Source organism: Cavia porcellus, unplaced genomic scaffold (genome assembly GCF_034190915.1).
Source record: "Cavia porcellus strain 051 isolate PalLab524CR breed Dunkin Hartley unplaced genomic scaffold, mCavPor4.1 scaffold_22, whole genome shotgun sequence".
Classification (NCBI taxonomy): domain Eukaryota; kingdom Metazoa; phylum Chordata; class Mammalia; order Rodentia; family Caviidae; genus Cavia; species Cavia porcellus.
Window position 1 is genome coordinate 10,719,546 of NW_026947505.1, and position 12,634 is coordinate 10,732,179.

The following is a 12,634-nucleotide window of genomic DNA, read 5'->3' on the forward strand; positions in this document are numbered from 1 at the left end:
TAGGTTGTAGCAAGCAGAAATCCCATGTAATTTTAGTGCACAGTGATAGCGTGGACCTTCACCTCCACTTTACCTCAGCGAGTGTGGCAGGTGCTCTATCCCTTGTAGACAAGCTTCCAAATTGAGCATGATTCTGAATGTGGTAATCCATCCACATACAAGTTGGGGTTTTTTTTTCTGGTTTTTTTTTTTTTTTTTGTACTGGGCATCGAACTCATGACTACCTACTTGCCAGGCAGGTGCTTATACCACTGAGCTAAATCCCCGGCCCCTCATATACAAGTCTTGAATTGAATCTTATTGTGTCTTTTAATATTTTCAAGTACTTGAAGTCATTTAAAATGCACTAATTTAAGCCAAAGGTCATTGATCCTGCAGGGATTTCCAATTGCTTTAAGGCTAGTACAGATATAATAGTCCATACTTAGAGCAATGGTCGAATTCATCTTCTAGATGTGGAGACATCTGGACTACTGTAGAGACAGACTCAGGTTCAAGTCTCCCTCTTACCACTTACAACCTGTAGTCCGAGAGCAGTCACCTTCCTGGGACCCTCTATTTTCTTGCTGTTAAAACAGTGCAAACCCAGACTGAGGATGCAGCCCAGTGACCAAGCATGTGCCTAGCACACATGAAGCCCTGGGTTCAATCCCCAGCACCACCAAAAAGGACCAACCCTGCTTCACAGGGCTCTATGAGGAGCCCAGGAGAAAACATAGAAAAAGCATCTGGGGAAAAGGAAATCACCATATAAACCCTACTCTAGTAATCCTAAAAATAGATTTCCTTCACTAATATCTTAGAAAAAATAATAGATTTATAATTAGAATGAATACTTTCTGTGGAAGGCTGGGATAACTTTGCTGGAAAAAAAAAATAAAGATCCAGTCTTACAGAGCCTGAAAGAACAGACAGGGAGGAAGAGTTCTGTGTGCTGAGACGGCTGGCCTGAACTGAAACACAAAACCAAATGACAGGCGTGAGGAGCCGTGATGTAAATCAGTAATGTCTGGAGTGTCCACCATCTGCTTCCTGTTGGCCAGACCTTCCTTCTGCAAAGGCTCTTCCTGGGTTTCCACAGCCCTGCCTCTCCTGCTTCTCCGGGCTCCTCCCCTCCCCCTCCCTTCCCCTCCCTCTTCCTCCCCCTCCCTTTCCCTCTCCCCCCCCCTCCTCCTCATCATCATTTCCTTGGCCCCTCAATATACGTTTCCCTAAGGAGCCTCTCCATACTGTGCTTTCCGTGACTTCTTCCCTGGCAAGATCATGCCTTGACTTCATTTCTCAAAGTTTACATCTGTGACTCTCACTGAGCTGACCTCCTCATTTCCATCCTGCTGGCGGGACGGTCGACTTCAGCTCAGTATTTCCAAGGCTGAGGTCATTTGTCTTCCTACAGCAGCCCTTTCTTTCCAAGCTCCCTGTTTCTATCCATAACCCCAAGGTTCACACTGCTTAGACGCTCAGCGCAGTCCTGTTTTCTGTGTAGCCCTCCTAGGCTGTCCCCAGCCTGGCCACCTGGCAGATTCTTGGATGCTGTGTCTCCCATTTCCTCCTTCCCTTCTGGGCCTTTCCCTCCCGGAGCCCCCTTCCCCGCCCTGCCCTGTCTCTTCTCACCGTGGCCTGTGACTTCTGCAGCTCTGGGTAGCTCCTGACTCCCGGCTGATTCCCTTGTTTGTGGGGCAGATGTCAGATGATTATCCTAAAACCAAACGGTGCTCAGATCACAGACCTTCTAAACTCATTTATGTAATAAAGTCCAGGTGAACCAGAAGGCAGTACCAGAAGTCTGTAATGTTCTCACTTGACTCTTTCCTGACTTATTTTCCTGCGTTCTGCCCTCTTCTTTCCTTGAACCACGTATGGTTTTTCTCAGTATTTCCACAGAGCAATAGATAGCAGATCATTAATTATTTGTTGAATGATCAGCTGGTCCTAAGGTAGAAACCAAGTTCTTGTTTGGATTATACCTTTAGCTTTTGTTGAACACCTTATTCTGTGTCAGATACTGTGAGGCTCTTGGAATAGAGTAGGCGCAGACTGAAGACTCCAGCCCTGGAGGAGTTCCAAAGGTGTTAGCACTGGATTATTTATACAAATAGTTATAAATTATATATATATATATATATATATGGCATGTGTGAGGTTTTTTGAGACAGAGTCTTTCTATATAATCCCTTGAACTCATGCTGGCCTTGAACTTGCAGTGATCCTTCTGCCTCAGCCTCCTGGGTGCTAGGATGATAGGCATGCACCATCCTGCCTGGCCGTCACTTTATATTATGACACTAACTTTGCACCAATGTCTAAAGCATAACTATCAGGCACTTCATTTAAGCACATATTAACTACAGAGTCAAATAATTAAATTCTGATTGCCTGAAGGTTATGGAATTTACCTGTCCAGTCAGGTGAGTTTGTTTTAGGAAAGGAAAGCACAGGAGAGTTTCCGCAGGATCTTCTTTAGGGAAGGAAGCAGCGGCGGAGGAGGGGGGACGCTGTGAGGGTGACAGACTGCTGAGGTCACCGCTCGCCGGTCACTCCTTCTCAGCCAGGTCGTACCATGAAGCTAACAGAATGTTCTTTTGACTCTCATGCAGGAGGCCATCAGCAGTTGTTTCCCTGCGAAATCTGTGGGAGACACTTCGCAGAAGATGTTCTGGTAAATATAAAGATGTTTCTAGATGGGTTTCCCTGGAGGCAGTGAAGAGGTGGCAGCGCCAAGATTGAAGACATGCGGAGGGGAAGCCAGAGAAGCACAGTCCCGCTGGCTGCCAGGTGCCGGCAACACTGAGGCACTGTGACGCTGCCACATCCAGAAGTGACCCTCTTAGCCACTCTGCTCCTCACAGTGTGCGGGTGGAGGGGTCCTGGCACAGCTGACCAGCCCTTTAGAGGTTTTGGCTCTTCTGCCTTTTCTTTAGGCATCAGAAATTCAAATTCCAAGACCAAAAAATGCCAGGGAAATTAGCTAGTCAAAAGGAAATGAGCGTTGAATTTCAGGCATCTGGCAACTTGGCTGCAAATTTGTCACTAATTCTGACAAGTTATTTAACCTTCCTATTTTCTACTTTGCCATGTGTAATGAAGCCTCCAATCTGAGGGGCTTCATACCATTTGAACAAAGAAATATGCAAATGCAGGGCCTGATCCAAATTCTGTTATTCAGACACAAGCAATATGTCAGGGTCCTTGGTTGGTGGCTATAATGTCAAATAAAACCTTAATCTACTTCAAAACTAAGGTATTTCCACACCGTATGTTTATCTTTTAATGAGGCACATGTATTGAATTTATGGATTACAGTTACTAATGGAGGACACATAGAAGAGGATTCGTTTTCCAGATATACTTCGAGTCTTCTCAAAGAATTACAGCTCAAGCTAACAAGAATTACAGCTCAAGCTACAGTGTTAGTGTACATTCTAAGGATGGCAAACAAAACTGAGTCCTTCCTTATTTCTTGGGATGATTTCTGGGACCTCATTTGTAATCTTATAATTAGTGGATGTGATTCTACACTGACTGCACTGGGCGTGAGTGCTGTAATTTTCCTCAGTAGCCCATTATTTGGGGCTTGGAATATTGGCCTTCATTGGATCAACTGAAGATGATGATAGGCGGCTTGGCTTTGTAGCACCTGTTTTATTTTTTATTTTGGCTCTTCAGACTGGTTTAAGTGGGCTAAGACCAGAAGAGAGACTCATTCACCTAAGTAGAAACATGTGCCTTTTGTTAACCACAGCCTGCATTTCATCCATGGAATGACAGACCCTGAATTAATGTCTCTCAGGGCCTCCCATGTTTCATCTTTTCATAGACATTTTCCTGTGCTGTTTGTCTCTGCTTATCTGTTCATTCTTCCTGTTTTACTTAGCTATGTTCTTTGGCACCACTATGCACTAAATACATGGTTGTTTGCAGTTACAGCCTTTTGTGTGGAGCTCTGCCTAGAAGTAAATTGTTTCCCTCACTGTTTATACATTATTCATGATTGATGGCTACTATAATGTCCTCTGGGAAAAGCTTGATGATTATGTCTACTATGTTCGTTCAACTGGCAATATTATTGAATTTATCTTTGGAGTAGTAATGTTTGGAAATGGGGCTTATAATATGATGTTTGAATCAGGAAGCAAAATTCGGGCTTGTATGCATGCATATTTTAACATCTACCTACAAGAAAAAGTGACTGGAAGACATTCATGAATCGTAGAACTGTTGTTAAGAAAATCAATTCACTTCCTGAAATAAAAGGGAGCCGCTTGCAAGAAATAGATGATGTATGTGCAATCTGCTATCATGAGTTTACAACATCTGCTCGTATTACACCATGCAATCATTATTTCCATGCGCTCTGTCTTTGAAAATGGCTATACATTCAAGATACTTGTCCAATGTGCCATCAAAAAGTATACATTGAAGATGATGTCAAGGATGACTCCAGTATATCTAACAACAATGGATTTATTGCACCTAATGAAAATGAAAATCCACAGGAAGTCAGAGAAGATGCAGAATCTGACAGGGAACGGAATGAAAATGACAGTACAGACTGAGACAATGATGTGCAAAGAGAAAGAAATGGAGGGATTCAGCACACAGGTGCAGCAGCTGAAGAATTTAATGATGACACTGATTAAAATGCATTTACTAATCACTGAGGGTATTTGTTTAAAATTGAGTTCATCCAAAATGGAGTAATACACTTCAGTTAACCAAGCACAAAAAACAGTATCAATGTTGAATCTGTGAATGGTTTTCCGTTTACTGTAATGTGCTACTGTAAATATACCTCTTTAATTACTCCTGGTCTCTTTAGTGACCCATTTAAATTTGTGTATATTATTGTACATAGAATAAAATGTTTTCATGTTTTTATGACAAAATTTGAACAAATAGCTTTTCATAGATACATTAGTCATATGGTGCGTCAACTGTGCCAGAGATTCTCAATGCAATTATGTAGTATCTGAAACTCTGTGGGCTAATGATTTTTTTTTTTTTTTTTTTGGTACCGGTAATCAGCTCAGGACCTTACACTTGCCAGGCAGGTACTGTGCCACCGAGCTATATCCCTGGGCCCCTAGTGTTTTTAAAATGGATATTCAGGGCTGGAGATATAGTTCAGCCACACAGTGTCTGCCTGGAAATTGGGAGGTCATGAGTTTGAGTCCCCATACAGAAAAAAAAGTGGATTTTCAAATTGGAAAACTCTAAGCGCCAACCAGAAAAATCACATTAAAGTCAAGGAAATAAAGTGATTATAATAATTTGACCAAAGGAGTAATGCGTAAACTAAGGAAAAAATTATCCTGCCAGAAATGACTGAAAAGGTTTTTTGTTGCCGTCGTTGTTTTTAAAGGCAGGGTCTTGCAATGTAGTTCATTAGGCTTTGAAAGAACTTTGTAGCTCAGGCTGCCTTGAACTAAATGGTAGTCCTCTTGCCTCAGCCTCCAGAGTGCTGGCATTATAGGCATGCGCCACCACGCCCTACTTTGTTTTTCCTTTGGTCTTTTTGAGACAGAGCTTCACTGTGCAGTTCAGGCTGGCCTCAAACTCACTTTGTAGTTTACGCTGGCCAGAACTTGCAGCACTCCTCCTCCATCAGCCTCCTGAGTGCATGCGCCACCATACCCCACACACCTGACGTTTCAGAAATTTGAGTTGCTAGGTTCAAAAGTCTTGAGTTATGCCGACCTGTCAGAAGCAGGCTTTAGCAACTAAGTTGTGATATACAATAGAATGTGCTGAAAAGTGTCCTTTCAGTCTTTTGATGAGAAGACACAATGCAAGCAGCTAGGTTTTGTTTCAAACTGCTGCATTGAGTGATAAAAAATTCTGATTTCATGGATATAAATAAAGGAAACAATGTGAAGTGATTCTTTAGACAGCTTTCAGGTTTTCTTCATTGAAACTTAGAGTAAATTTTGCCAGAAATTTTTCATTCATGATGAAATATGCCAATTAAATATCAAGAAAAAAATTTTAATTGTATTGTTATGTAAGGTATTAGCTAATTCCAGTGGACCCTCATCTCTTACTGCTGACATTATCTCTGGTATTTGACTAAAACAAAACAAAACAAAATATGGTTAAATTTCCAAATATGTATTGTTCTAAAGGCATATAATCATCTTTTCCATGTAAAAGAATATCTTGTATTACTAGCACTTTTAGCCTAGTAAGTTTAATAAAGTTTTCAGCAAGTATAAAAAAAAAAAAACAAAAAACAAAACTAGGGTATTGTACAGCTAGTAGGCCCAAACATTGTAAAGAGATTCCTAGGAAGATGATAAAAGATGTTAACAGTCTTACAATAATACTGTGATCCGTGAGGTATTTCAGATCAAGGAGACATATCTCAAAAGATTTGGATCATAAGCCTGACTACGTTTATGGGCTACAAAATGAAATTGTGGTTGGGGTTTTTTTCCCCCACCTAGGGAATTTAAAAAATAAAGTCTGTTCTTTTCATGACCTATGGTTAGAGCTTTCTGAAATTTTAGGGGGGTTTCCCCAGGGGATTGCTCTTGCCTTGGCCAGCCAGAAGCTGCACCTCAGGATGTAGGTTTGAGTCTTGGGAGGTCTGTGTGTAGAGGGATCAGTAAAAGTCTGGTGTGTTTTGGATACTCTTGAGTTCCATTCCCTGAGCCTATTTCTAGGCTGCAGACAAGGTTTGATCAAGCAATCTGATATCCTTTGGTTTAACATGGGATGTCTTGTTCTTAGCCCAATGTGGTGAAGTTTTTAGAGCCTACACTGTATTGGGTGGAGATATGTGGGTGATAGCTATTATATGTTGCATACCCACCTGTTATGGATTTAAAACTGGTGGTCAATTTAAACACCAGCTGAATTAATGAAATCAGCATGGTGCTGAGCGTAGATGGTAGATGGTCCACCTGAGGAAATTTGCCAGCACAGAGATGTGGAGAAGACAAGTGAGGCGTTGTTGTTTCTCTAAGTGTTGCTGTTTTGAGCCATTGTTTTTTCTGGAGGAGCTGCCGTGACTAGATTCCCCAGTGTGAGTTCGATTATTATCATCAGAGGAGCTTGGACCTTGCTGGTGAGAGTGTCTGTGGTTCACTGTTGGGGAGCACTGGTCATTACTTAGAGCATCACTTCCTGACTCCAGAGTGGAAGATGTATGCTGTTTAATCTCCAGGAGAAGCTTTTCATGCTGGCTTTCTGGCATGTACTCAACTGTGTTTATGGTTGGAGGAGCTCGGGATCTCCGTGTCACTGAGGATGGCTGTAGTGCTTTTCAGGACAGCCCTGGTCGTTGTTTTGAGCGTGACTTCTCGGCTTCAGTGTAGAACCCTCAACCTACCAGCACAGCTCCTTCACCCTGCTGGCATAGACTTTCTAGCTTCCACCACCGACCTCTGGGCCTTCTCAGCACAGAGCCATAAAACAGACTGGCATGAATCCTTGTTGTGGGCTCTAGATCTCCAGTTGGACTCATGGGAGGCATTGTCATGGGCTCCAGGTTTTCATCTCAACTCACGCAGGACATTACTGGGGATCCAGGCCCTTGGCTGATTATTCTGTCTTTGGTGTTGTGGACAGATTTCCTGCACTTTCTTCTGTTAAACTCTGGGTGACCATCATAAAATAATATTATAAATTCTGTGTCCTGATTCAAATTGTTCTCCTCACAACCCCTGACTACAAACACCACCACAGAAAATGGCAAAGGGCTGATGTCATCCCATGGGGACCCCGTAACAAATTTTAGAAAAGCAGTTCACAGGCAGAGGTCTAGGTATTTATTCTCTAGTTCTTGTGCCAAAAATGCTGAGTACTTAAAGAACTTCTGGTTGGAATAAAGAAGGTAGTCTCAAAGTTTTAGGTTAAATATGTGAAAAACAAATTTGAAGTCAGTCTCTTTAGCTGTTGTATTACTTTTGCATCACTAAAACAAGATACCTGAGATGTTCTCCTTACAAAGAGAAAAGGGTTATTTTAACTCATAGTTTCTAAGGGTCCAATCCATCATGGTTGTTTGGCCGATTACTTTGGGCCTGTGGTGAGCAGCATCTCAAGGCTGCAAAAGCATATGATGGATCAGAACTGCTCACCTGATGGCCAGGAAGCAAAGGACAGGCTGCTAGGAGGAATGGGCAGCAGTCTCATGATCTCTTTCAAGGCATGCACCTGGCAACCTAAAAATCTCCCTTTAGGTCTAACCTCCTGCAGGGTCCATGGCTTCCCAACAGCACAACCTTGGGGGACAAAGTGTTTAGCACCTGCACTTTTGGGGGACCTTCACGATCCCAGGCCTTTCATTGTCTTTGCCCAGACACAGTACTGTATTGAATGTGGTGAGGACAGCCACATAGACTTGCTCTGCTGTGGTCCAAGAGTTAGAAAATGGACTGGATTCTGAAGTAGCAAACTCCCTCACCGGAGTGGGGGCTGTCAAGTACACAAAAGGATTAAAAACCTCTGTGATTATGCATTTCCAAAATTCTAATACCTCTTTCCTTTTCTAGAAAAGGCATGAACCAATATGTAGAAAACTCTTTGACAAAAAACGTAAACCCTTCAATTCCTTGAAGCAGAGATTACAGGGCACCGACATTCCCACCGTGAAAAAGGCTCCTCAGTCTCAGGTACTGTCATACAGTCTTTCTTATGCTTTAATACAGTCTGTACATCTACACCCATTTTCAGTCTCTCTGGTTTTGTTTTTGCTTGATAAAGAAGCATAATATCATGTAAGTGTAATCTACCTTAGCTCTTTTCTTCATAACCTTCATCACTTATGTTTCCAAATATATTTCAGATACTTTCCAGATGTGGGTAAAAGAATTGTGTTTATATTTTCATTAGAGTTGCTGTACCTCTAGCAATTAGGAAGGATGTCACTTCCACTTGTCTTCCGTTAAAATTTGGTAGTTTCATTGTTTCTTATTTTTGTGTTTCCCTTCACTATTGTGACTTGCAAACTTTATTACTAAAGTTTTCAAACCTCAGGCTGGGGGTTTAGCTCAGTGGCGTAAGTGCCTGCTTTGCAAACACGAGGTTGTGAGTTCAATCCCCAGCACCAAAAAAAAAAAACCTCTTTAAGTAGTGTTTTGAAAAACAAATTCTCCTTTCTCCAAATTTTACAGTCCTATTTCCTGTAGATGCAAATCCCAACTTAAAAAAAAATTATCCTTGAGGATGTGGATAGTCTTAGGCAGTTTGTTGATTCTGATTCTTACAGTCTCAGCCTGTGAGGAAATCTAACTGGAGACAACAACATGAAGATTTTATCAACGCAATTCGATCGGCAAAGCAGTGCATGCTAGCTATGAAAGAAGGCCGGCCTCTGCCTCCTCCACCCCCTGCCAGCGTCAACCCAGGTGTGCAGACATGGGGGTTTGCCTCCTCCTCTTCTTCTTTTTCTTTCTCCTCTTCCTCCTCCTCCTCCTTTTGTTTTTTTCTAATACTGGAGTTTAAACCCATGGCTTTGCTCATGCTCAGTAAGCTCTCTACACTGAGCTGTAACCCCAGCCCTTTGGTTTGCTTTAGAGGCTATGCTTGTCTGTTGCCCAAATTATTATCCTTCTGTATACTCTAAAAGTGACAGTAACGTCTACACAGAAGTGATTTTATCAATTACATAAGGGTTGTATGTATATATGAAAGTCTTTCCCTCGATTCCTAGAAAGATCGTTGTGTCTTCCTCAGTCTTAGCGTGAGAGCACCACTGTGCCTTGCTGTCATCACACAGTTCCAGGGCGTGCGTTACTGTGCCTCGGCTGAGGACCAAGGAGTGTGCCGTGACCTAAGCAGTGCCACAGGCGTCGCAGAGTCAGACGGCCACAGCTGCCTGCCTGCCTGCCTGCCTTCCGTCCTTCCTTCTTTCTTTCCTTCCTTCGTCCTTCCTTCCTTCCTTCCTTCCTTCCTTCCTTCCTTCCTTCCTTCCTTTCTTTGTCTTTCTTTCTTTCTTTCTTTCTTTCTTTCTTTCTTTCTTTCTTCCTTCCTTCCTTCCTTCTTCCTTCCTTCCTTCCTTCCTTCCTTTCTTTCTTTCTTTCTTAAATTCTTACAACCAGGTTTGCGTTTTAAATTGTACTGTTTAGTGCTTTTTTGCTCCAGGCTTTTTATTTTGGAAATTTTCAAATCTATGAAGAAGGAATAGTACAATACCTTCTACTGAAATGTGACAAATTTGCCATTGTCACCACCCCTGTCCCCTGCGGAACTATTTCAGAATCATTATCCTTGACTACTCAATGTGCATCTCTTCAGTGGATTTTCCTGCATAAGTATTAGTTTAAAAATATAGACTCATGTTTTCCCAGTTATCCTAGAAATGTACTCTGGAGCTCTCCCTGCCATTTCTCCTCTTTTCTTGCCACAATCAGGATATGGTCAAGGTGGAGGTTTTTAGGTTACATTTATGATCTTTTAAAAAATCTTATAGATCTGCCAAACTGTTTGTCTCTTGGAATATCTCATGTTCTATAGTTGTCTGCTTGCTTAGGCATCTTACTGTTTAACTAGTTTTTCTGTCCTATCCTTCTGTACATTAAAAGTTAGGGCTAGAAGCTTAGTTAGATTAATTTTAATCCTCTATCAAATATATGATTTGCAAATATTTTCTTCCACCTTGTGTACTGTCTTTTGATTCTCTTAGATAGAATCTTAAAATTTTAGTAGTCTAGCATATGTTTTTTTTCAATATTTGTCCTTTATTTTAAAAATCATATATTTGTCATATATTTTAAAAATCATGGCCAAATCTAATGCTTTTGTATGTATTTTTTGTTCTATATTTTTAGCTCTTATGTCTTTGATCCATTTTGAGTTGTTTATATGTGATGTAAGGAAATAATTCAACTTCTCCTTCTACACAAAGAACACCTCTTTCCTCAGCACCTTGATGAAAAGACTTCTTCCTCCATGGAATGGCCTTGGAATTCTTATCAAAAGGCAATAAACTATATATTTGAGAGTTTAATTTAGGTTCAATTCTGTTCCATTGGTTTGCACGGCCATTTTTATGCCAGTACCACAACATTTTGATTACTGTAGCATTATAGTAAATCTGGAAATCAGGAATTGTGAGTGCTCTGATGTTGTTTTGGCTATTAGAGGTTTTTTGTTTTCGGTTTTAGATTTAATGTAAATTTTAGGATTTTTTTTCTATATCTGAAAAGTTTTGGCATTTTAATAGGAGTTGCATTTAACCTGTAGATCACTTTGGATAGTACTGTAATCTTAGGAATACTGTCCTCCAATCCATGGTCACAGGATCTCTCTCCATTTATTTATGCTTTCTTTAATTTCTTTTAACAGTATTTTGTTATTCTCAATGTACAAGTCTTTTTCTTGATTAAGTTTATTCTTGTGCATTTTACTTTTTATTTATTGTAAATGAAATTGCTAACTTCCTTTTCAGAATGTTCACTGTTAGCATATAAAAATACTACTTATTTTGGTATAATGGCTCTGTAATGCGACAGCCTTGCTGTATGTATTTATAGCTCTAACATTATTTTTGTGGAATTCTTAAAATCAGTAAACATAAAATACAGTGAAATGTTGGTTTATGAATATAATTCATTCCTGAAACATGCTCATAATCCAAAGCACTTGTGTATCAAAGTGAATTTCTCCATAAGAAATAAAGAAAACTTAGATGATTTGATCCACAAGTCAAAAATATTCATATAAAATGATTATAGCACTGTAATATAATATAAAATAACAAAATATAAAGAAAAATAAACAAATTAACCTGCACTTTGAAAACCTTCGTAGCTGGTATGAGGGAAACGAGAGAAGGGTTACTGTGTAGGACAACTGTCACTATCCCTAACTGTCACTATCCCTAACAGAATCACTGCTCTCTATTGGCTTAATGGAATCTTTCTTTTTGAGCAACCTTAACTCACTGTTTACTTGCTTTTTCCTTCTTTTGAGGGTTTCATGGAAATGTGACATTGTATTGTCACTAAACAGATTCACTGTTTGTGCTGCTAAGGATTATTTGGCTAGTGAGGGCTTTTCTACAAAATTTTGTATTGTTTCCTACATTTTATACATCTCCCTAATCTCATTTGAAACGAGAGAGTCCTCCTGCTGTTTCTCCCTCCCCTGCAGAAACTTGCTCTAGAACTTCTTGCTGCTGGGAACATGACCCACAGTCCTGCAGAGGAGGAGGGGAGAGAGGAGAGGAGGAGAGACAGAGACAGACACAGAGACCTGGACAGAGACAGAGAGAAGAACACTGGCCCAACTCAGTTCACATGCTACTCATATTGCAAGACATGGCTCTTTTGTCAAGTTAAAATTTATGAGAAATGTGTTCCTGTCTTGCAGAACACTTACAGAATCAGTTACTCCCAACCCAAGAATTCACTGTAATGTTATCTGTAAACAGAGACTTTGTTTGTTGTAAACAGAGACTTTGTTTCTTTGTTTTTATTTGTATCCTTTCTTTTTTTTTATTTTTTTCATGTCTAAATCCTCTGGCTAGCTAGAACTTCTAAACTATGTTGAAAGAAAGTGGCAAAAGTGAGCATTCTTATCTTTTTTATCCATTGAGTAAAATGCTGGCTGTGGGTTATACTTTATTATTTAAGGCATTGAAATAATGACACATCTTGAGGATTATAACAAATGGAAATATGCATAAAAA

The 12,634-nt window shown here is 40.5% G+C and overlaps 1 protein-coding gene and 1 pseudogene across 1 annotated transcript in view; both read left to right on the plus strand.

Annotated features, from left to right (window-relative positions):
* Positions 1-12,634, plus strand: part of Zc2hc1b (zinc finger C2HC-type containing 1B) — a 51,466-nt gene that overhangs the window by 14,177 nt on the left and 24,655 nt on the right. The window contains exons 2-4 of the mRNA XM_063233425.1: positions 2,598-2,659; positions 8,496-8,615; positions 9,212-9,350. Of these exons, the coding sequence (XP_063089495.1) occupies positions 2,598-2,659; positions 8,496-8,615; positions 9,212-9,350 (321 nt within the window). The remainder of the gene's footprint in view (positions 1-2,597; positions 2,660-8,495; positions 8,616-9,211; positions 9,351-12,634) is intronic.
* Positions 2,682-5,234, plus strand: LOC106026699 (E3 ubiquitin-protein ligase RNF139-like; annotated as a pseudogene).